This window comes from Pleurodeles waltl, chromosome 6 (assembly GCF_031143425.1).
Source record: "Pleurodeles waltl isolate 20211129_DDA chromosome 6, aPleWal1.hap1.20221129, whole genome shotgun sequence".
NCBI classification, from domain to species: Eukaryota; Metazoa; Chordata; class Amphibia; order Caudata; family Salamandridae; genus Pleurodeles; species Pleurodeles waltl.
This window is the reverse complement of record NC_090445.1, coordinates 677454297-677475283: the sequence shown is the minus strand read 5'-3', so window position 1 is coordinate 677475283 and position 20987 is coordinate 677454297. Positions and strand designations below refer to the sequence as shown.

The window sequence follows — 20987 nt, the reverse complement described above, 5'->3', positions numbered from 1 at the left end:
GTTCTTGAAACCCTGGACAAAAGAAAATATCTAAAAGACCATCAGCATAATTTCAGGTTGATTTGTAATGGTAAATACTCTGAGATGTGATGGTAGCTAAAAACTCTCTGATGTAGCACTCTACACATGTGGAGATGTATACAGTGGAATTACCACATGCCATAGTGTCAGTAGGGTGGAAGTTATTTATTTTAAAATAAGGGTCCCTACAAGTCATTTCGGACACTGTTCAGAGAGTTGTAGTCTTGTCTTGTTTCTAAGGCTCTTTTTAAACTAACACACCAGAAATCAATAATTTGTACATGAAAAGCTTGAGATTGGAGACAGTGTCTAGTGTCATGGAGTGAGGTAGTCATCCTATTAAAAAGAGGGTAGCCCACAGGCAGAAAATATTTCAAAAGCGGATTTACCATTCCTTCCACATATCTGATGAATTTTCATTATACTCTAATTTTAGATCATCCAACAGGTTTGGTTCTTCCTTACAACCTGCCTGTCTGATTCTTTTTGCAGGGAAACAACTTTTTCCACTGGTCTTTGACGTTTTTTGATATCATGGGGTGGTCAAAAGGTGTCCCATGAGGTGAAAAGGCTCTCTGGCTCGTCATTCTTCTAATTAGTGAAAAATGGGTAAACAAAACTAATACTCACTAAGTCACATACCGATCTGTCCACCCAACCATCGCTCATTTTCTCTACTAAGCAGATGCCCATTTACAAGAGCCTGCTCATTGTTTCTGACCCGGTCTTTGTCGGACAAAGGTTGAGCTTATCCCAAGGACATATATAATGTAGTCACAGATGGAAATACAATGTTTCTGACTCACACTGATGGAAGAGACCTCTGATACAGGTGAGCTATTTTAAGAAAAGAAACGCAGTTTCACAAACCTTTTTAAAATGTTTATATATTTTGTAGCTTATATGAGCATTTTTGGGTACATGTCTTTACAAAGTAAAAATACACACATTTGAATAAAACGAGCTTTCTCTGTTTGTACTTCTGCTACTCACCTCTGAAGAACACTTAATTTTTAAGTTTGATTTCTTGTTTTGCAGGTGGGTAGGGAGGTACAAAAAACCATTTGTCATTCTAAGTCACACATCCACACTCACAATTGTTTTTGCCATTACCCAAGGAGGCATCTTATATACAGGGTCCATGATAGCAATTCTATACAGACAAGAACGTTTATAGTATGGTTGTGTAGGTTTTCCTCCAGTCAGTCTATAAAAATACCAAAGGCATGGGGTGCCTACAGATCACCAACATGCCTCAAGGCAGAGAAATCCATAATTCTCAGTTGATCCATAAGGTGGAAAAGTCAATTTTTCAGTAAGACTGTTGAATTTATGCATCCACTTATGGCCTTTCATGTGCAGCAAGTCAATGTATCTTCCAAACTCCGGTCAGATGAGAGAAGGCTATATTTTCTATGGTCTGTAAAATAGGTGGAACCAGCATTTCAGGTTTTAATGGGAATGTCTAGAATCCTTCCAAAATCTGATGAATAAACGTTTTCAGGTATCTGTTTCCTCAATGTAGGAAGGAATGATTCCAAGGATAGATATTTTTTTCAGTATCCTGGAAGCTGTGTATGTTTTTTAAAAGCTGTTTCAATTAGACCATAGATACAGGCAACACTTAGTACCTTAGAAATGTAGAAGCTGTTCTTTTGATGAATGTTCGCATATGACACAGACACCATGTTCAAATGTCACAAGTAAATCTGAATGAGGGTCTTTTCCTCTACTTGAATCTGCAAGGTCATTCAGCCCAAGGCTTTTGGCTAGTGCAGCGAAGCAGGACCACCCTTATTTGCCTGAATTAACCTGTATCAGACTCCTTGTGCTAGAGGGTTCAGCAAATCCAGGCACTTCTTATTGGCAGTAGACTGTGAGAGCATCTTGGTGGTTTCCACGAATAAATGCGATTGGTGGATCTAGATCATGTGACAGCATTTCTAGCCAGGACATGTATAGTGCACTGGGACAGGCTGCCTTCTTAGCCACCGGAAGACTCCTACAATAATAAAGGATTACGTCAATATTAAGCACATGCATAACCTGCTAAAAAGATGTCCCAAATACATGCACCGTAGAAAAATGTAAATCATTTTTACTTAATTGACAGTATATATGATTTGCATGTCAAAAAATGGCAGCAAATGAGAGCCTGAGGTCAAAGGAAAAGAGTGATAGCGGAAATCATTAAGAAGGCATGGAGTAAGTGTATATGTAAGAGAATATATTTGATGTTTGAGCATTTGGTATATAAGTGCAACTTACATGACAATTATGGAAGCATTGTGGGATTTTTCACGAAGGATCTCATTCAGTCTGACTTGGCGTTGTGTCTGCAAATAGAAAAAGAGAATCTTTACGAAGTAGAACTGCGGGTAATTAATTATTAAGGTGGCAAGATTATCGAAGTGGCACGTTTCATTCTGCAAGGCATTATAATTACTGGTAGCAGGAAATACCTTCCTGAATCCTGTTACTGCCTGACATTACTGTGGAAAGAATTACAATTAGAGGTAGCGAGGACATTCTGACCACAGCACAAGACAAGAGAATTCAAATAATTGTTACCTACATTTTTCATCTGAACCAAATTTGGAAGACATTGTGACATTTTTTATTTTGAGTTCTAGTACATATTACCACACCGTAGGATAATCATTTTTGCACTGATATTGATTTTCCTAGGATGGCTGCAGCACATGTGTTCATACTGGTAATGTAGAAATAGCCATGTATTAAAGTTACTTTCTCTAGGGTAAGACCACAGGAGGTAATCTGGAGAGAAGGAACTGTGTATGCAGTTCTGGTCACCGTGTCCCCATTGCTCTTGAGAGCATCTGGATGTTCTCATCACTCCGCAGGCACCAAGAACGTACCTTTATGCAATGTGTTTTGATATCCTGGTCTGAGATCCTCCAGGGGGCATCTGTCTTCATCGCCTCAATCTGCTCGCTGTCTCTCAGTCCATCATTCAGCCGATAAGGGGCCACTATGTCTTCAAAGATCTTGAGGCTGCCGTAGAAAAATGAATGTTAAATAAAGTACTAATTAAGGGTACAACCAAGTAATGGCTAGAATGAAGCAATCAAATCAAGGATGCGAAATGAGGTGAGGTAAAAGCATGAAGATGTCCACAGCTGTGTGATCAACAGCTGTGCATTTAGCACAAGTCAGAAGAAGGATGTATAGTGTGAGTGTTTGAAGAGTGTAGACAAGAAAGATTTTTGAATGTTTTATTGCTTGAAAGACAGCAACCTCACTACTCAATAGTTCAAGAGCCCATGGTGTCCATGTACCTCTCTATACCAAGCAGGGCCAATACAACATAAAACAAGAATTACTTTGTTTTATCAAGCCCTACCTACTGTTGCCGTTACATAGCACTGTTATGTGGACGGCTTTGCTTTTAATGCCTGTTATTATTTAAACTTACTTCTGATAACAAAGCCCCTCAAGCGGTAAATCCTGGATTAAATTGAACTTTGCATATAGAGTCTTATCAGGAGATGTCTTGTTCTGTACCTGCCTGATTCTGTGTATCACAGAAACACAATTGACCTGCTAAAGAGTGTTAATCAAGTGCTAAATAAAATACAAAGACATATGTTCATTACAGTGAGGTGGAGCCTACCCATTCTCCGAAAACAACTGATAGCCAATGAGTCACGCATTGATGTTATGTTTTATTAGGTTATGTAATGTTATGTTATGTTATGGTAGGCTATATGTTATGTGTTGTTATGTCATGCAGAACGGTATCACCAGTGGTCCCAAGGCACTGCTCCAGATGAGAACATGATCAATTCAGAACAACACTCCTTATAAATCAACAAAAGCTTGTTTAAACAGCCAGGGTTCCTGCTGTTGATGAAACTGCTGGATTCTGAAGCTCTGCGACACAGAGGAACCATGCAACTAGTATCTAGAGATTTGGAGTTCTTGAAATCAAAGGACTTACATTCCTAGAAAAGAAGGGATATGGTGATCACTAGTTCAGAGCTACCAAGCGACTGTATTATGTCACTTTGATGTTCATGAAAGGAGAAAAGGAGCAGCTCGGTAAGTAAAAGAGCACGCCCTCCTAGCTCTGATGGGCTCAGGAATAATGTAGATGTGGAATCTTGTGATAAATATTCCCAATATGTGGAGGTGCATATACAAACCATTCTTGCTCCTCTTAACATGGAGGCTTTCAAAGGCAGGTGGTCTCATGTGCAAACATGTGGGCTGTTATAATACAGAATATTCATATGGGAGCATCTCTAATGCAAGCGATCAACACATTGATTTTCTAGAATAAAGAGATGAACATTCTCAGTTTTGATTTTTGATGTGATCGGTGGCAATTTCCATGTGGTTGGATGCTTCTCTGATACCCAGCAGTGGACAAATATCAGAATATAAGAAAATGCACATTTGCTCTCCAGAACACATATGTCTGCAGCAGTTGTATTAATGGAGAAAGGTCTAGTGGTACTTACTTTTTGTCCTGCGGTTTTAGGTCGATATCAGGGAGAACAATGACTTCTTGAAACCCTAGGCGGAACTTGGACAGCAGAAGTTGCATTCTGCAAACAAACAGATAGATCTCAGGTTCTGTAATTCTTTAAAGACTGAACTGGTTAAAAAAGGTTATTTACATATTGTCACGGGGACACAGATACATATCGTTCATGGTGCGATTAATGGACACTACTTTCATTAAAGAGGTGACAGCATACCTTGCACCAGTACAGGGTAAAACACTTATTCAGTGAAGCAAACCTCTCACATGGAAACCCTACACACACGTAGGTTACTTAGCTATATTATTTATTGATCAAATAGATGTTCATAGTGCAGGCCCACTGTAAGTGGTAATTGGGTGCTTCACAGAGTAGAAGCTACAGATGCAGCGCAAGGAGATCCCACTTACTCTTTGCATTCTTCCTCCATCTTGTCCACCTGTCCACTGATGAAGACTCGCACTTTACATTTGCTCCACCTCTTCCTTCGTGTCAGCAGATAGGGTATCAGTAAGGTCAGCCCTACAGGAAGAGACAAGGAAGCATTGCACCCTTATTTAAAGCCAAGTTAATGCATGGATGATTCTTGGTATGCCCACTCCTCTCATGTGAAAACTGTGATTCACATGTGTGCGTGAATTGATACTCATTAAAAATAGTGCTTACATGATTCACAGAGGAACATCATGCTTAGCTCCATCCCACAAGTTCTCCCTTTTTCTTTCAAGTGTCCCTAAAGCATGTTTTTGATGTTTATTGTTCTCTTCAAGAACAATAATGATGGAGGACAGGATCCTTGGCATTTTATTAGGGGTGTCCAAAAGGGAAAGTCTCTTCTGTGCCATTGCTTATTAAGTGAAAACTCTACTGTCGCTAGTTTCGATGATGTCATAGAAACAGCCAACCACAGCTTAGTTTGTGAAAAGTAAGTGCAGTTGCCCACATTTTTCTAAGGAGCTATCACCCACTTGGAAAGCTATGTTTCGTCTCCATTGTCAGGATTCAATCTTATGACCCTCACATTAGGCAAATAGTGATGGCAAATGTTGACATCATGGCTCAGCTTGCCAGCCACAAGTAGTACCTTGCAAAGAACAGTAATAAACATCATTTTTGCCATTCATTAGGCTTTACATGATCCGTGATTCATAAACAGGCACACATGCACACACTCCTCCACAAAAGCACACACATACTCATGCTCATCCACATGTACACTCCTTCACACTCATCCAATGGCAATCCCTCACACACAAATCCACCATTCATAAGCACATATATACGAACACACCTATTCACAGAATGCATAAGCACATACACCTGAATTCATGCTTACACATCCGTACCCACACATTAAAAAAGTACTTATTACGCTTTAAAGGGGGCAACAGAGCCAATGGGTGACAGGAATGGAAGCAGAAAGCACTTGAAGGAGCTGGACACTTTGTGAAGATAAGTGAAAACTTGAAGATCTAGCCGCCTCCTCTCACTGGCTAACCTTGTAATGGGGCAATGAGAGGAGGACCTTCCTTACATCCTCACAGACTGGGATGTGGCCAGTGAGTGTTGCTCACCCAACCTTACTCTGTGACGAGGCATCATGATAGACAGTTACCCCTGGACACTTCAGGGCTTAAACCTGTATGGCCCAAGCCCTGACATGGTGAGTGTCTGCCAGGCTGACTTTTGCTTAGCCTCACAGACACACACATCATGCTTTGATAAAGGAAAGGTGGGGAGCTGGGCCCACCTGCCGTTAATAATGTGCCACTGTTGCCTGTGTATGAGAGGAGCTGCAACTTTCTGTGGTACATGTTGTTTGCTAGCAGTGACGTACACTGCGGCCAGCTGTGATTAATCTGTTGTGTATGGCGGAAGCTTGAACTTCTGTGTCCCATGACGTTTGTCTTGATAAGGCCTTTTCTGTTCTTTTTACATATTTTGTGGAAGCTTATTCCTTTCCTCTCTGCTCCTAATGTATGCCAGAGAAGATTGAACGGTTGCTGCTGTGGAGTTCAAATTATGCTTCCTGGGGCCCAGGCCCTGATATGGTGAGTGTCTGCCAGGCTGACTTTTGCTTAGCCTGACAGACACTCACATCATGCTTTGAAAAGGGAAAGGTGGGGAGCCCGGCCCACCTGCCTTTAATAATGTGCCACTGTTGCCTGTGCATGAGAGGAGCTGCAACTTTCTGTGGTACATATTGTTTGCTAGCAGTGACTTACACTGCGGCCAGCTATGATGAATCTGTTGTGTATAGCGGAAGCTTGAACTTCTGTATCTCATGACGTTTGTCTTGATAAGGCCTTTGCTGTACTTTTTACATAGGTTATGGAAGCTTATTCTTTTCCCAGAGAAGCTTGAACTGTTGCTGCTTTGTTGTACTTTTGTGCTGGAGAGGAGTTAAAATTATGCTACCTGTGCTTACTCGTCCTTTTTCAAGGACATTGTGTACAGCTGCTTGCAGAGTGCCGGCTTCCTGTGCCCGCTGTGCATGACGTCATTTAGAGGTCGCCACAAGTGTGCCAGGAGCACAATGGAAGTGTGTCCTTACGGACGTCAGTTGAGGCTCCTTTCTCGTTGTTTCCTCCCATTTTTTTACTACACTGATAGTAAATAATGTTTAATTATTATCTATTATTGTAATGAAAATACAATTAGATGGACTATGGCCCTCCCTGACTGCTGAGATAAGTAAAAAATGCCAATAAGTGAATGTTGCGTGTGTGCATGAGGGTGTGTTTGCATGGGAGATAGAGCAAGTAAGTGTGAATGTGTTTATGTGTAAGGATGTGTGTGTGTGAATGAAATTGAAGGTCAAAGAGTGTGTGATGTCACTTCTGTTACCCCTGGCATTTTGGTGAATTGACGTTCATGCCGCTGTGGTACAGTAAACTTACACTGTTATTTTTCATGCTGCCTGTTTGAAGCCCTGCCTTTGTGCACCGTGACGGTTATGCATCTGCATAAGGCTTGCACTATTGTGGTCTCGGAATTAGTCGACCAGGTAGCCCTATCCAATCTGCACTCTGGCCTGACCAAGATCCTCTGCTGTTGGCCCTTCACAAGTGCCTTGTTAAGATGTGGGAGGCAACGCTTTTTGCATTAATCCCTTATGTTGTTGAGAACAGGCCCACTGGATGTTGGAGGCTACTTGCCAGAGTAAAATCTTGTTTCTAATAAATATCAACATTAGAATAAGAATTGGAAGTTTGTACACCTCATGTGAATTAGCTATCAATTAGATGTTTGGAGCACATAACATGTTATCTTGCAGCCTCTTTGAAGGACAGTCTGCTCAGTTTGAATTTGTGTCCATTCTAGGAAGCCCAGACTCCAGCACCACTGACGTCTACCTACAGTGTGCATGTGTACATAGCTAGAAAGGAAATTGCACGAGAGCACATCCAGTGCAGTGAACACAGCTCTTGAGCTTGCTTATTTGGCTTATTTCACAGATTCATTGACAAAGTTGTGATCACCAGGGGCCTGACGAATGACAATGTCCTTTCATGTCGAGAGTACAAACAAAATCATCCTTTTTTAGGCTCTAGACCCTGTTGTAATATCTCTGTGGGCTTTTAACCATGCCCACTCTTGCTATTCATTCGTTGTTGTGCTCGTCTTAAATGCTTCATTTTTATTGGTGCATTTTGTGAAATGTTCCTCCTTTGTGTGCTGAGTCCCCTCCCCTGGAGTATTAACTAATTGAACATTCCTGAACATTTCTGTTGGCCATCAAACTACGTCACGCTTCATCCTGTTAAGGCGTGTGATGGTCCCTCCTCCGGTTTCGGTTTGTGTTTCATCCCAACCAGGATACTTTCTAGATATCCAGGCAGGGAGCTAATAACTCTCACGCTTGTGCTTTCAATAAGCTTGCTTCTTTCAACTGTTTTACACTTTAATTTTCAATTAATGTGGCAAGAAACGTCCAGTTAGGAATTTACAACGTCAACTGCTCTAACTCGGGCATTTGCGAGACCCGTTGCATTGCAAATGCTTGTTGTTATTTACCAGTAGTGTTGGTAAAATACTGGCAGCCAGTATGGTAATGCTCCCATGTTAGGGACCTAAAAGTGTTCTACCCCTTTAAATTACCGGCAACTACCAGCACAAGTTAAGTACTGAGCCCAGCCTAATGTTTAAACCCTGGATCTTCATGGCAAAAGTTCTTGCCTTTTATTACTTTCCTAGAACCACAATGTGAGCTGTAGCAAGTCTCTGCCTCTGTAAAGGCTTTGCTTCCATGCGAAAAAAAGCTGACCACCAAACATTGTGAAGCAGCCGGAATAGTGCTCTACTTACAGGAATCTTGACATGATATTATGTTAAATATGTCCTATTTCATGAAAAAGTAAGGCTTTAATCATCACTTTTACCTAAACATCACTGTTAAGTTTGCAGTTGCTGTATTATCTAAATCTCGATCCTTGTTAGGAAACTCACTTTAGAAATCCAGTAATATACCTCATTTTTTCCTCTTCTGTGATCCTACCAGTAAAGCACATGCCAAATCAGGCACAACTGCTTTCAGCAATCCAAGTGATCCAAGAGGCCCATTGACACCTGTGATTGTTTCATTTCTATATGATTTAACTTTTCAAATGTCACAGGGCTCAATCTGAAGTGCCATTCATATGCGCTTGATACGCAAACGTATTTTCAGGGTTCTCCTTTCCGTTGTATGCTTATGCCAACTAGTTTGGTGCCAGGATGGTTTTCAGGTCTTCGAGAAGAGCAGATGGTTGCCGATGAATGCAAACAACACTGATATTACTATATTCAGTATTTAAATCGAGACCTAGAGACCATATGATATTTTGCTTGATTAAACCTCCTTCTTTCAGTAAGCCAACCACTGTGCACGGGTAAGAGGGCAGTACTAAACATCAGATCTGCTTTTCAAAGCCAGTATTGTCTTGCTGTTCTAAATACTAGCTCACTTCCCATTGCCTGTCCCCAAACATTTGAGAAGATAATGCAGAAATTCAAGCAGTAGTTCAAACAAGAATGCATAGCAGATAAAAACTCATCATACCGAATTTCTCTAGGTGTGTCTGCACTGTGCCAAAATGCAGGCTTTATACTGTCCTTTGTCAACCATAATAAAGTGTGTCAACGCTTCTAAGTTATGATTAGCATCTACAGTTAGTTCTTTCTTCAGTGCTTTGGGGTATATTTTGGAACTGTGATTTGTAAATTAGTGAAGTATTGTATACAAAAACAAAGAGACTGGATTAAAAGATGACACGCTGTCTTACCACCATCGTCAACGAGCCAATAAATGTCAATGGTTTTCTTGCCCTGTTTCGACTGGAAGACAGTGTTTGCCTGTTCCTCAGCAGCTGTCCGGGCCTCATCGTCCAAAGATGCCTCTGAAATGAGAAGAGATGCAGTTTCCAGGCGGGGTTCATACTTGGTGAAATAGGAAACCATTTAGGGCCTAGCCTGGGAGAAGGGTCAGCTTGCTATAGGATATTCCTGAATGGACCAGATTATTATTTCTGTCCTCTAAAGGACACACTAAGATGAAGGTTGCAGGTAAATGTCTTTCGATTCATAAAATTTGTGGGAGAGAGGATGAATATGACAGAAAATGGAGGGCAGCGAGAGAGAAACAAAGGCACATTTCTTAGACTTTCAAAGAGTGTAAAATAGGCATAGTGCATACCACAGTGACCCCTGCATTATCACAAGATAGAGATTTTGAACTAGATAATTTGAGAGTGAGGCTACAAGGGAAAGAGGACAGATGAATGTAAACCAGTCTATGCTTGGTCAATGAAAAACATCACAAGTCTAACTATAGCGACTCATTAAAGAGTACATTCCCAATGTCAGAGTACATTCAGCAGAACTCAATGGTTGCCTGGGACGCCCAGTTTCACTGGTTAACCGCTGACAGAGGCCAATTAGAAGTGATCACACCTTGGGTTACCTCTAAATCACACGATGTATGACAGAGCCTTGAGTGCCACATTTTTGGCAGCCATACCTGTCTTAGCTGGATCCTTCTTCTCGTCCTCATCAGAAGTCATGTCATTGTCGGAGTCTTCGAATGCTGGGTTCACTGGAAATAATGACAGAGGGGAAGAAAATGAGGCTTGTGAAAGGCAGGAGGTCGATATGGTATCTACAGTTTTGTTGCTCAGCCATATGCCCTCATTCCTGACCATAAAAGGTATGGTAATTTAGCGGTTGCATGTGTAGATCAATAGCTTTTGGTATGCAATGCTGTGTAAGGTTCCTGCATACCCAGCATGCACATGACTAGTCTACTTCTTGAAGGCCTGCAGGGCTTCTCCGAGTGGTAAATGTGGCAGTGCGTACATTAAGGCACTTAAAGCGGCTAGGAAAATGGTATAATGTCGTTGAGGCGCTATAGAAACGAGGCTGTCTGCACCCAGTAATCATCCATGGAGACTGTCGTCCAGGTTATGTGTTTACGTGAGAGCATACTATACCGTGCTGCTAACTTTTGAGCTGCAGCATACCAAGAGCATCTCAGGATACTGGCAGCACATTCCAATATATGCACTATAGTCTAGGTCCGCACGTCCCTTGTTAGACTGAGCGAGGCTGGTTGCATAGGATGCCTTTTGTTTTTTACAAGAATGGATGTTGTGGTTTATTTTGAAGGTATTAGTGTAAGTGTTGACCCCAATTGTAAAATATCCTATACTATATATGCACCTGAGAATGCATTATTCTACGGAGCTGCCACGGTTCTTTAAATATCTTTGCAATTCGTTGTATAAACCCTTCAAATAAAATGATAAGCGATTTTATTATTATATATTTGTAAACTGCAAATAGTATCAGGTGTGCGACTATGTATGCATTTCATTGCTGCTGACTGCAAACTCACAGATTAATGCCTGTGAGACTGACCAGTGCACACGTACTCTCAATGTGCTTGTTTGATGCTACTCACCATGAGATTGAACTACTCTGGACATGTCCAAGCCATCCTTCATCTTCAGCAGACACACGCCGAAGTTAAAGTCAAAGGCATCACTGCAAAAGAAAACAGACACTTGAGGGGCAATGACGGCACAACAGCCTCTTCACGAAAGTAGACCCATGCCATCCTGGGGGTGCCTGCTGCCTTCATTAAAGGTGTTTCCCTCCACGTTGATATGGTCTCAGGTTTGGCCAAGAATGCCTTTTCGTTCACACACCTGGGTAGGGTCCTCAGTGTTAGCCCCAGCTCTAGTCATACAAACCTCCTGATTACACAGAAATCATGCTGCTTGTTGGCAAATAACGGGCGTTTTTGCATGGGTTGTGGATTGCAAGAATAAAGCAGACGCATCAAAGACCAAGTCATCATGCGGTGTTAGACATGACTAGGAATGTGTGGCCAATTGTAAAGCGGACCATGAAGGCCTCGCTTCACACTGCAGGGCTATGAACATTTAATATCTGTGCTCATTATAGCATTGCGAGATGGCTTCAGTCTATGACTGGCACGCAGGAAGAGCGCATGAATGTCTCAGCTTGGAATGTTCCATTACCTTCCTGGGCGACTTGTAAGGAATATCTTGGAACGCAGATGGGTCATATGAGGATGTTTCTGCACAAGGTGGTGTCAGGGTTATTCAGTGTCAGAGCTCATGAATAAAGCTCAGAGAATTCAGGAAGCACCTGCTGTTGAGAGTGTTGGAAGAGGGCTGCAGGGCAGGATTACGACGGCCTAAGAATGCACACTTACTTTATGATTCTGACGTATTCTTCGAAGCTCTGCGGAGTATCCTGCTGCCAGTTCCTCTTGTAGCCCATGATGAGAGTGTTGGGCTTCAGGCGTCCCAGTCCTGACACCTGGTGGAGAGTAATTGATTCAAAACAATCTGATTGTACACGTATCACCAGCATTATGTGAAGCTGCCTGGTACTTACCACCTGCTTCTTCATGTACCCTTAGGAATGTTCTCTGGACTCACTGAGTATAGCTAATATTGGTCTGTGTTAACTATAGGGCTTAAGTTGAATGAAGCAAATGTGTGTGTGTAAACTTCTGCACGATTCTTATGTAAAAAAAGTAAAACCATAATAGAGCATCAAAATATTTCTGATATAAATACATATGATGGCCTAGCAGATTAATGCAACTAATGGAGAACTACAAAACCAAAAGTAATGATGATAATGACCAATGCTTCATTTGTAATAGAATGAGTGCTGGTGCTCTGCTCAGTAATCTGCTGCCTAAGCATTTGAATATCAGTGCACTAATACCAAGGTTGGTTAATTTTGAATCAACCTTGTGGCTCTTTCATCCACTACCAGACATTCCCTGACCCTTTATCTCACTCATCCAGATTCCTGCTTTCTCACCTTTGCAACAGTTTTTCCAGTCGTGGCCAATCGTTAAGGGCAGAGCAGCCTTGCCACCTTTTCTCTAATTCAGAAGAGTGTCTGTCAGGCTGAGCAAAGGTCAGCCTGCCAGACACTCTTCATGGTCCGGCCAGGCAGCCAGGTACTCTAGTGGCACTAGGGCTCATATGTATGGAAGGTTAGAGTGGCCTTAACATAATTAATTCTGATGCTAAACCAGTGCTAACGTAACTCCATATTTATATTTTGATGCTAGACCCATCTAGCATCAAAATATTGGAGGTAGTGCCATTTCTAGGAAGCACCAACCCACCTTGTGTCAATGAGATGCAAAGTAGGCAATCCCTTCTTAAAAAAGACGCTAGGCCCCAGCGCCATATTTAACTCCCGATGCTGAAACAACGTGCAAGTAGGAGGTGGATCTAAATAATGGCCTTAAGCCTGCTTAGCACCATTATTTAATTCCTGGTCAGACCAGGCACTAGTGTGCAGGTAGGCCCATTTCCATGGGGAAACACCATGGAATTGGCACAAAGATGCCTACCCGAACCTCCAGAATTGCCACCACCCACACCACAGGAACACTACAGGAGGAGGGAGCCCATCCCAAGTAAGTTGCAGGCAAGTGTATGTGTATCTGTGTGGTGTGCCACTTGGGTCTCTTATATGGTGCCCTCTGACTGGCACTGGGTATGTTGGGGTTGCTCTGGGGACACTGGCCCCTTGTGGTGCTCATTAGGGGAGTGGTAATGACTCCTGTCTATACTTATACAGGAATCATTTTTTGGCTGCTGGGACATCAATAAATGATGTTAGGCTGATTATTGGAGGATATTTTGCCGCTAATCAGCCTAACATCATTTTTGACCGACTAGCGCCATTTCCCCTAATGTCATCTGTCACTAGTTAGTGTCTTTTTATGAGACGCTAGTCATTCTTTAGCACCATTTTGCGTCATTTTATAAATATGGCACACTGATGACGTTAGCTCACGTTAAAACAAATGACACACCTCTGTGCTAGTACAGTTGTGTGTCATTTTTCATAAATATGGGCGAAATTGGCAGGCGTCTGGCTACCTGAGTGAAATTTACCAAGCTGTAAATTTTACAGCCTGGTAGGTATGATCTCCTCAGTCCAGCAAATTCTTCTGTGAGCCTCCCCCTCATGAGGAGGGAGGGCATCACTGACAGACTTGGACCCTGGCGCTTCAGTTTTCAGCCCTGAAATGCCTAGGTTTGAGAGTCTATCAGTGATGCTTGTCAGAGAGTGGGGTAGGGGCCGGCACCTCTCACCGACCCCATCCCACACCGTGACAAGGATAGGTGGTCATCCTCTCATTAGCTGACCTTTGGCCTGGTTAGCCAATGAGAGGAGGTGACATGATCTTTCTTCCATCAGGAAACAGCACGGCCACTTGTGATCATGATTACAGCTCTGTAGATATTTTTTTTTTTTTTGTGGTTTGTGCAAGTGTTGCATGTGTGTATGTATGAAAGATTTTGCATTTGTGCATGTGTGCATACTATGAATGTGTGTGTGTGTAGGGGCTATGTGTGAGTATGTGTGTGTGTGAAAGAGAATGTGTGTGTGCGTGTGTGCCTGCCCACCCCTGTAGCACATTATGGGCCACCGCTGTTTTTTTCCATCTTTCTCCTTCTTTCCCCTGTGTATGTATTTTCCCTCTTGCTTGTGGTTAGTGTCTTTTGAATTAAAATAAGTGTCAATTCCAGAAAGGAGTACCAGTGGGCTCCACCAGCAACCACTCACTCAAATTAAGCAGTGGTTATGATATTATTATTATTAGCAATAGTCGTAGTATTGTTATTATTATTATTTTATGAGTATGTACAGAACAACAATAATAATAACCTTATGAGTATGCCTATAATATGTATTATTCTTAATATTATTATTTCAATAAAGATAAGTATATAAATACATATGGTGGCCTAGTACATGAATGCATCTGCTGGATAACTACAACAACAGTAATGATGATAAGGAAAATAATAAGTATAAGAAAAAGAGGAAGAAGAATAAGAATATTTTCCTGTTGTTGTGACTGACGTTATAATTATTACCTATCTGGGTATCTTGATAGAAATGACACTGTTAACACTGCTTACCTGCATGAGGTTCCTGGCCCCTGATCTCAGGTTTTCTGCGATGATGGAGGTGTAGAAGGCGCGCAACTTTCTTTTATTTAGCCACTTCAGGTGCCCCTCAGGGTCAGTGATGTTCTGGCCACCCTGTCAAACATAGATCCGTTCAGTACTACGACCAATCCATACAAAGTACATTTTGCTTTCTTTAGGGGATTGTGCTTGGTTAGGAAGACCTGGGTGGAACTTGTGGCGTTTCACTCAGCAAAATTCCACGGATTTATCTAAAAACTATACGCGATTCTGCGCGATTCTGTGGAATCCCGCGAGCAGTGAAATTTGGTACGTCACACTACTCACGCTGGTTTTTACTACTGTAAGTTAGTCCTGTGCTCTAAAATCATCATGAACAGCACCACAAGGTGCACACAGCACCACAAGGTGCACCAGAGGCTGCTGCTTCTTCCTGCCACTCGAGTAGGCTCCTCAACACAAGTAGTAGCTTTCTTAATGCGAGCTGCAACGACTGCCCATTCTAAGAAATTGCATCTGAAAAGCATGGTAGTGTATGCAAATTAACTCATTCGCTCACCAACTTAACATTTGTGAGTGGTGTACATGAAAAATCTCCGCCACGTGGCGGTTGGTGGTCTCTTGCCAGACCTCCACACTCCATGCACTCCACCGGCAGAGCAGAATTTTTGCCCACCCCTGGTACTGGGTGCTCTGGGTGAGAAATAGTTTCAAAGCACATTGGACTACTAATGAGGGTCAAATATTTCACACCTCTTCGCCATTTAAGTGGGTGCATAAAAAAATACTATGATGCCATTTAATAAATTATCATACAAAATGGCCAGACACTGATTGTCCAAATGCCTCCTTGTGCCCAGTCAAGCTTGACAGTGGTAACAACATAACCAAAGAGCAATATTTTTTACAGCTATGAAAAGTTAGATGTGCCCTAGCACAAGATAAGTGGACTTTTCTTGATGGGGATGGGCTCAGGCCTATGCAGCTGTCACTGGCTCCACTCAGTTTGCTTCCAGTCGCCTAAATAATAGGACCATTTCGGCTCCGGACAGCGTTCAATGACAGCCTTTGAGTTTTAAGAGCATTCCCACCCAACACCCTCCAATTTTCTCAGCCCTCACAATCCTCTGCAGCACCTCATATCGCCCATCCCTAGATACTGTCTACAGAACTGAGCTTCTGTCCATGAAAGCAACCACCACAGAATCCAGGTTAGTCTTTTCACCTGACACCTTGATTCGGAAAGAAGGGGAGTTTTATGACACATGCAGCACCTATGATCCTTCGGAGCTCCAGCAACACTGCATTTACATGATCATACACATTATCACAGCCCAATAGATTATCAGCACCTATGGAACCCCTTCTCACATAAGGTGTATTTGTCAAGTACACATTGAACCTGGAGGGCATCCTGAGACTGAAATACCAGATGTTTATAATTGCCTAATTAAATGGCACTCTTGTTATTGACCTCAGAAGCATGACAAGCTGAGAACACAAGCATGGATTCGAGTCTTGGATCATGTCTAATCCTCTCTGCTGTTAACTGAAGCTAAGGCCCACCCACTGTGCCTGCTGCACACTGCAGGGCACCCCGAATGCCGCAAACCTCTTTCAAAATGGGACCAACGCTATATCGCTACGAAAGCTGTTCCAAAAAGCAAAGTATTGGAAAGTGGCCAGGTCTCAAAGAATCTGCACACTGCGCATTCTGGGGTGCAGACTACAGCCTTTCATAAAATAATTAATGACAGGCTTCTCTGCGCTTACCATCACCACATTTCCACAGATCATCAAGCTGGTATTTTTGGTAACTGTACCAACAAAATCAACGAGTGCTGGTCGAAAATTGGGGGGTCCAGTGAGAACAAGGCATTGTGGTCTAGAAAAGAACAAGAACACACATCAGTGAAAGTCATCCCAGAAACTGTAGCTTAGAATGTGGCAGGTCAGGAGCACGGCACAAATCCTAAAAAGGGGGTGGGAGACTAAACAAGTTAGGCAGTATGCAAGTGACATCATGGTGCGTGACATCATGGTGCATTACATCACACATGGCATCATAGAAAACAACATCACATGAAACGGCATCACAGCCCATGGTATCACAAGAAGTGACATCAGATTTTAAGATCCCACATATACGTTTAGCAGGGCTATCATGAGTACACTTGAGCCCATTTTGAGATTTAACAAATAAAAGCTGACCCTTACTTAAGCCTATAACTTGAGTTCCCTTCTTAAGGGAATAAACAGGCCAAATTGAGATGAATTTTGGTGCCTGACAAACTACAGTAGACAAGTCACTAAGTGCTACAATCTAGGCATTCTGAACTAAGCACCAAGAACCAAGCATAGTTAATGTTTTGCATTAAAAATACTAGAGCTTCAATTGTGAATATCAAAATTATAACCTGTCTAACATACCACCTTTATATATACACTGACAAAGTTAGCACACCTTAACCATCATATAAAAATGCAAGTTGCTCATTGCATTTGGTATTCCGATTATGGAAAATTATATGCTCTATAAATGATACATTTATTACTGATATTTTGCACATATATTAATACATTCATTTTGAACCATGCTATATTGCCACAGACTGTTTAACCAAAAAAATGAATAATTATTGAGATATTTTGCATCAGTGAATCCCTAACATGTGGGTAACAAAATCACTTTAAAAAAGCCAGTGCATCTGGTTTCTTTTGTTGTGATGGGGAGTAGGATATATCTTGCTAAACTGAGTATCATACACATGGCGGCCAGCAGTCAGCCATCTCTTAACCTATGGCAATCAATTTCAGAGTGAAGGAGGAGGGCCATCTAGAACATTAGTGAAGAAAGACGTGCAACACCAAAGCAGTTTCGTAAGGGTGACCATTATCAATTTCATGGTGCTGAGACCTCTTTCATAGTCCCTTGAAGTTCATGGTAGTGTGCCTATCGCCCTCAAAATAGGTTGGAGTTGTCCTGTAATCTCATTCCCATCACTGTCGATGTAGACTTTAAAACCTACTAACATTCAATTATAATTAAGAGAGAACAACCTGCACAGGTGTACATGCTAACACAAATAACACACAGCTAGAATTGCTCTCTTGTGAATTTCTTTCAGGGACCTGCTAGCAGGGTTTTTCAACAGCCATTATGGTAGCCAGGGACCTTAAGTACATGGACAGTCAGCACTTGTTGAGCATGCATGAATTGTTTGCGCTCAACAACTTCAGCTTTTACCCGACACCTTAAAAAGTCCTAAAAATAAGTAGACAAAGAATACTGAAAGAAAATTTCTGAATCCAAGAATCAAGTGCTCAACATCAATAAATAAAAAATATTACATATTTAGGGATTTGTGTATCTCTAAAAGGCTCAAATATATGAAGTAAATCATTGAACAAAATAGTGAACTGACTGATCATTCAGCTGTTTGAGATCAACATTTACTACTGCGGAAACCTATGTGTAGCATGCTGCCTACAATTTTCCCCATTGTGGAAAACTAATGCAATTAGAACCACAGAGGTGAACTATGAACATTTAAATATATGAGATAGGTACATTGACTGGAGTAGGACCCTAGTAACTGTAGACAACAGTGCTCAAGCTCCAGACAGATCAGTGTCCAAGGCATGGGACATGGAGTTTGCACCATCCTTACCATGTTTGGAATCTACCCAGTATGCTTGCAGAGATTGTGAAGTGGATTATGAAGCTAAGGGACAAAAGGTATACACAGAAACACTCCTGACTTATTCAGGGGATTCAGACTTTTGTAAACTACACATACAACAATGCTGCTTTTGTCAGTGTAAAGCTTCTTTTACCCAGGGATTGAACAATCTAACTCCATGCCAGCATACTCCACCAGGCATACAATTCCATGAGCAGCACATTGTCATGTAGATGTGATTGCTATAGCTGCCTGTGCTCTCCAGAACTCAGAATGCACTCCTATGACAAGTATGCTTACTCAGTCCTACTGACCACTTAATGATTCTTTGGGACACCTGCGCTCATTTTGGGAGATTGGGGCTTCTTTTTTAAAAGATAGACCATGACCCAAAGAAAGAGAGAAAGACAGAAAGATGTAAAAAGAACTTGCATGATTAGTCACATTTAGGGTAGTTAAAGAAAAAACGTTATGGCAACCATGGTATTCAGCGATGGGACCCTAAGAAAAAGTTTGGTGTTCTGCTTTTATGTTTTTACAAATTCCACACTTCCCTATTACATTTAGCAACAGATATCTCTCATGTTCTCATTGGTGGCATAACTATATCTAAACCTCCCTCACATTCACCAACACAACTCAACAGCTCAACAGCTCACCCTGGGATCAGTACCACCTAAATACCTACACAAGGGATGGACCATACATTTCACAGTAATAGGTATCAGCTCCACATCAAGATAAGTGTAAGTTACCCAGTATCCAAGGATGAGAAGGAAACGGTATTACAGTTAACTCACAAGTAAAGGGCACATGCAATTCCAGTCGCAGCTAGTAGTTTCAAGAAAATATTGTCCTTCACTAGGAAACACTGCTAGTTCGCATAGAAAATCTACACATCTGGGGAGGTGTAGGAACAGAGAAAGACACCACAAACTATGTTGAGTAGTCATAACCTACACTAGACTATGGGGGTCATTACAACTCTGGCGGAAGGCGGAGAACCGGCGGTAAGACCGCCAACAGGCTGGCGGTCTTACCTTGTGGAATTATGACCATGACGGTTACCGCCATGGTCATCTGCCGGTTCTCCGTTCCGCCCACCAGGGCGGAGATGCCGCCGGAGGTATTTGGACCCGGCTTACCGCCGTGGATTTCCAGCGGTTGGAACCGCCATGAAATCCATGGCGGTAAGCACTATCAGTGCCAGGGAATTCTTTCCTGGCACTGATAGGGGTCTCAACACCCGACTCCCTCCTCTACACCCCCCACCACCCCTGCCACCCCCCGAAAAGTGGCAGGGCCCCCCTCCCCACCCGACCCCCAGCATCACAGAACTCACACACACACAACACGCATGCAGGCACCACCAACACACACACGCACACACACCGACATACATGCCTACATCCACACACACAGTCAGACATGCACACCCATATACAGACATAAACGCACACATCCATACAGACATACATACAGACATACACGCACTCATTCCCAAAACAAGCAACACACCTGCAAGCATACACGCACTCACACACCCCCTCTACATACACAGACGCACACCCTCATGCACCCATACAACACACAACACCCCCCTCCCCTAACGGACGATCGACCTACCTGTTCCGTCGATTCTCCGGGAGGAGACGGGAGCCATGGGGGCTGCTCCGCCAACACCACACCCCCAACAGAACACCGCTGCGCCGAATCACAGGACGTGATTCACTGGGCGGTGTTCTGTTGCCGTGGCGATGGAGGTGGAGCAACCTCCACTTCCCCACCGCCCACCAGTATGGCTGTTGGCGGCTCTCCATCCGAAAAAGGACGGAGAGCAGCCAACAGTCATAATACGCCGAGCGGCAAACCGCCACTACTGGCGGTCTTCCGCACGGCGGTCCCTCGGCGGTCTTGTAAAAAGACCGCCGAGGTTGTAATGACCCCCTATGTCCGCTAATAAGAACTTTCCACATGTGGATATGTTACATTTACAACATGGTGCTTGAATAAGGCATACTTGACCTTCTTGTGTACAGTAATAATGACCTGTGGGGTTGTCTATTCAGTGTAATTTCACCCTGAAGGAGTCAGCCCTATATAAGCACATATGATCTTTCATCTCATACATAATATAACTCTGTATTACATTAGTCTGCCAGGCCTAAGAGCATCATTAACAACAAAGCTATCCTGTGTAGTTGTGTACTGATACGGAACAGCACAAGCTTTGCAACATCGCTGAAGCAAGTAGGTGTTAAAAGGGCAAAGAAAAAGACCAGCCTTTCCCTGGCAGG

The 20987-nt window shown here is 42.5% G+C and overlaps 1 protein-coding gene across 1 annotated transcript in view; it reads right to left on the bottom strand.

Moving 5' to 3' along the window:
* Window positions 1-890: 890 nt before the first annotated feature.
* LOC138300148 (solute carrier family 12 member 3-like) overlaps window positions 891-20987 on the bottom strand; it is a 48993-nt gene continuing 28896 nt past the window's right edge. The window contains exons 17-27 of the mRNA XM_069239099.1: window positions 16781-16892; window positions 14999-15121; window positions 12247-12353; window positions 11467-11549; window positions 10528-10602; window positions 9794-9907; window positions 4940-5051; window positions 4506-4592; window positions 2901-3036; window positions 2290-2357; window positions 891-2023 (exon numbers count right to left, since the gene is read on the bottom strand). Of these exons, the coding sequence (XP_069095200.1) occupies window positions 1882-2023; window positions 2290-2357; window positions 2901-3036; window positions 4506-4592; window positions 4940-5051; window positions 9794-9907; window positions 10528-10602; window positions 11467-11549; window positions 12247-12353; window positions 14999-15121; window positions 16781-16892 (1159 nt within the window). The 3' untranslated portion in view covers window positions 891-1881. The remainder of the gene's footprint in view (window positions 2024-2289; window positions 2358-2900; window positions 3037-4505; window positions 4593-4939; window positions 5052-9793; window positions 9908-10527; window positions 10603-11466; window positions 11550-12246; window positions 12354-14998; window positions 15122-16780; window positions 16893-20987) is intronic.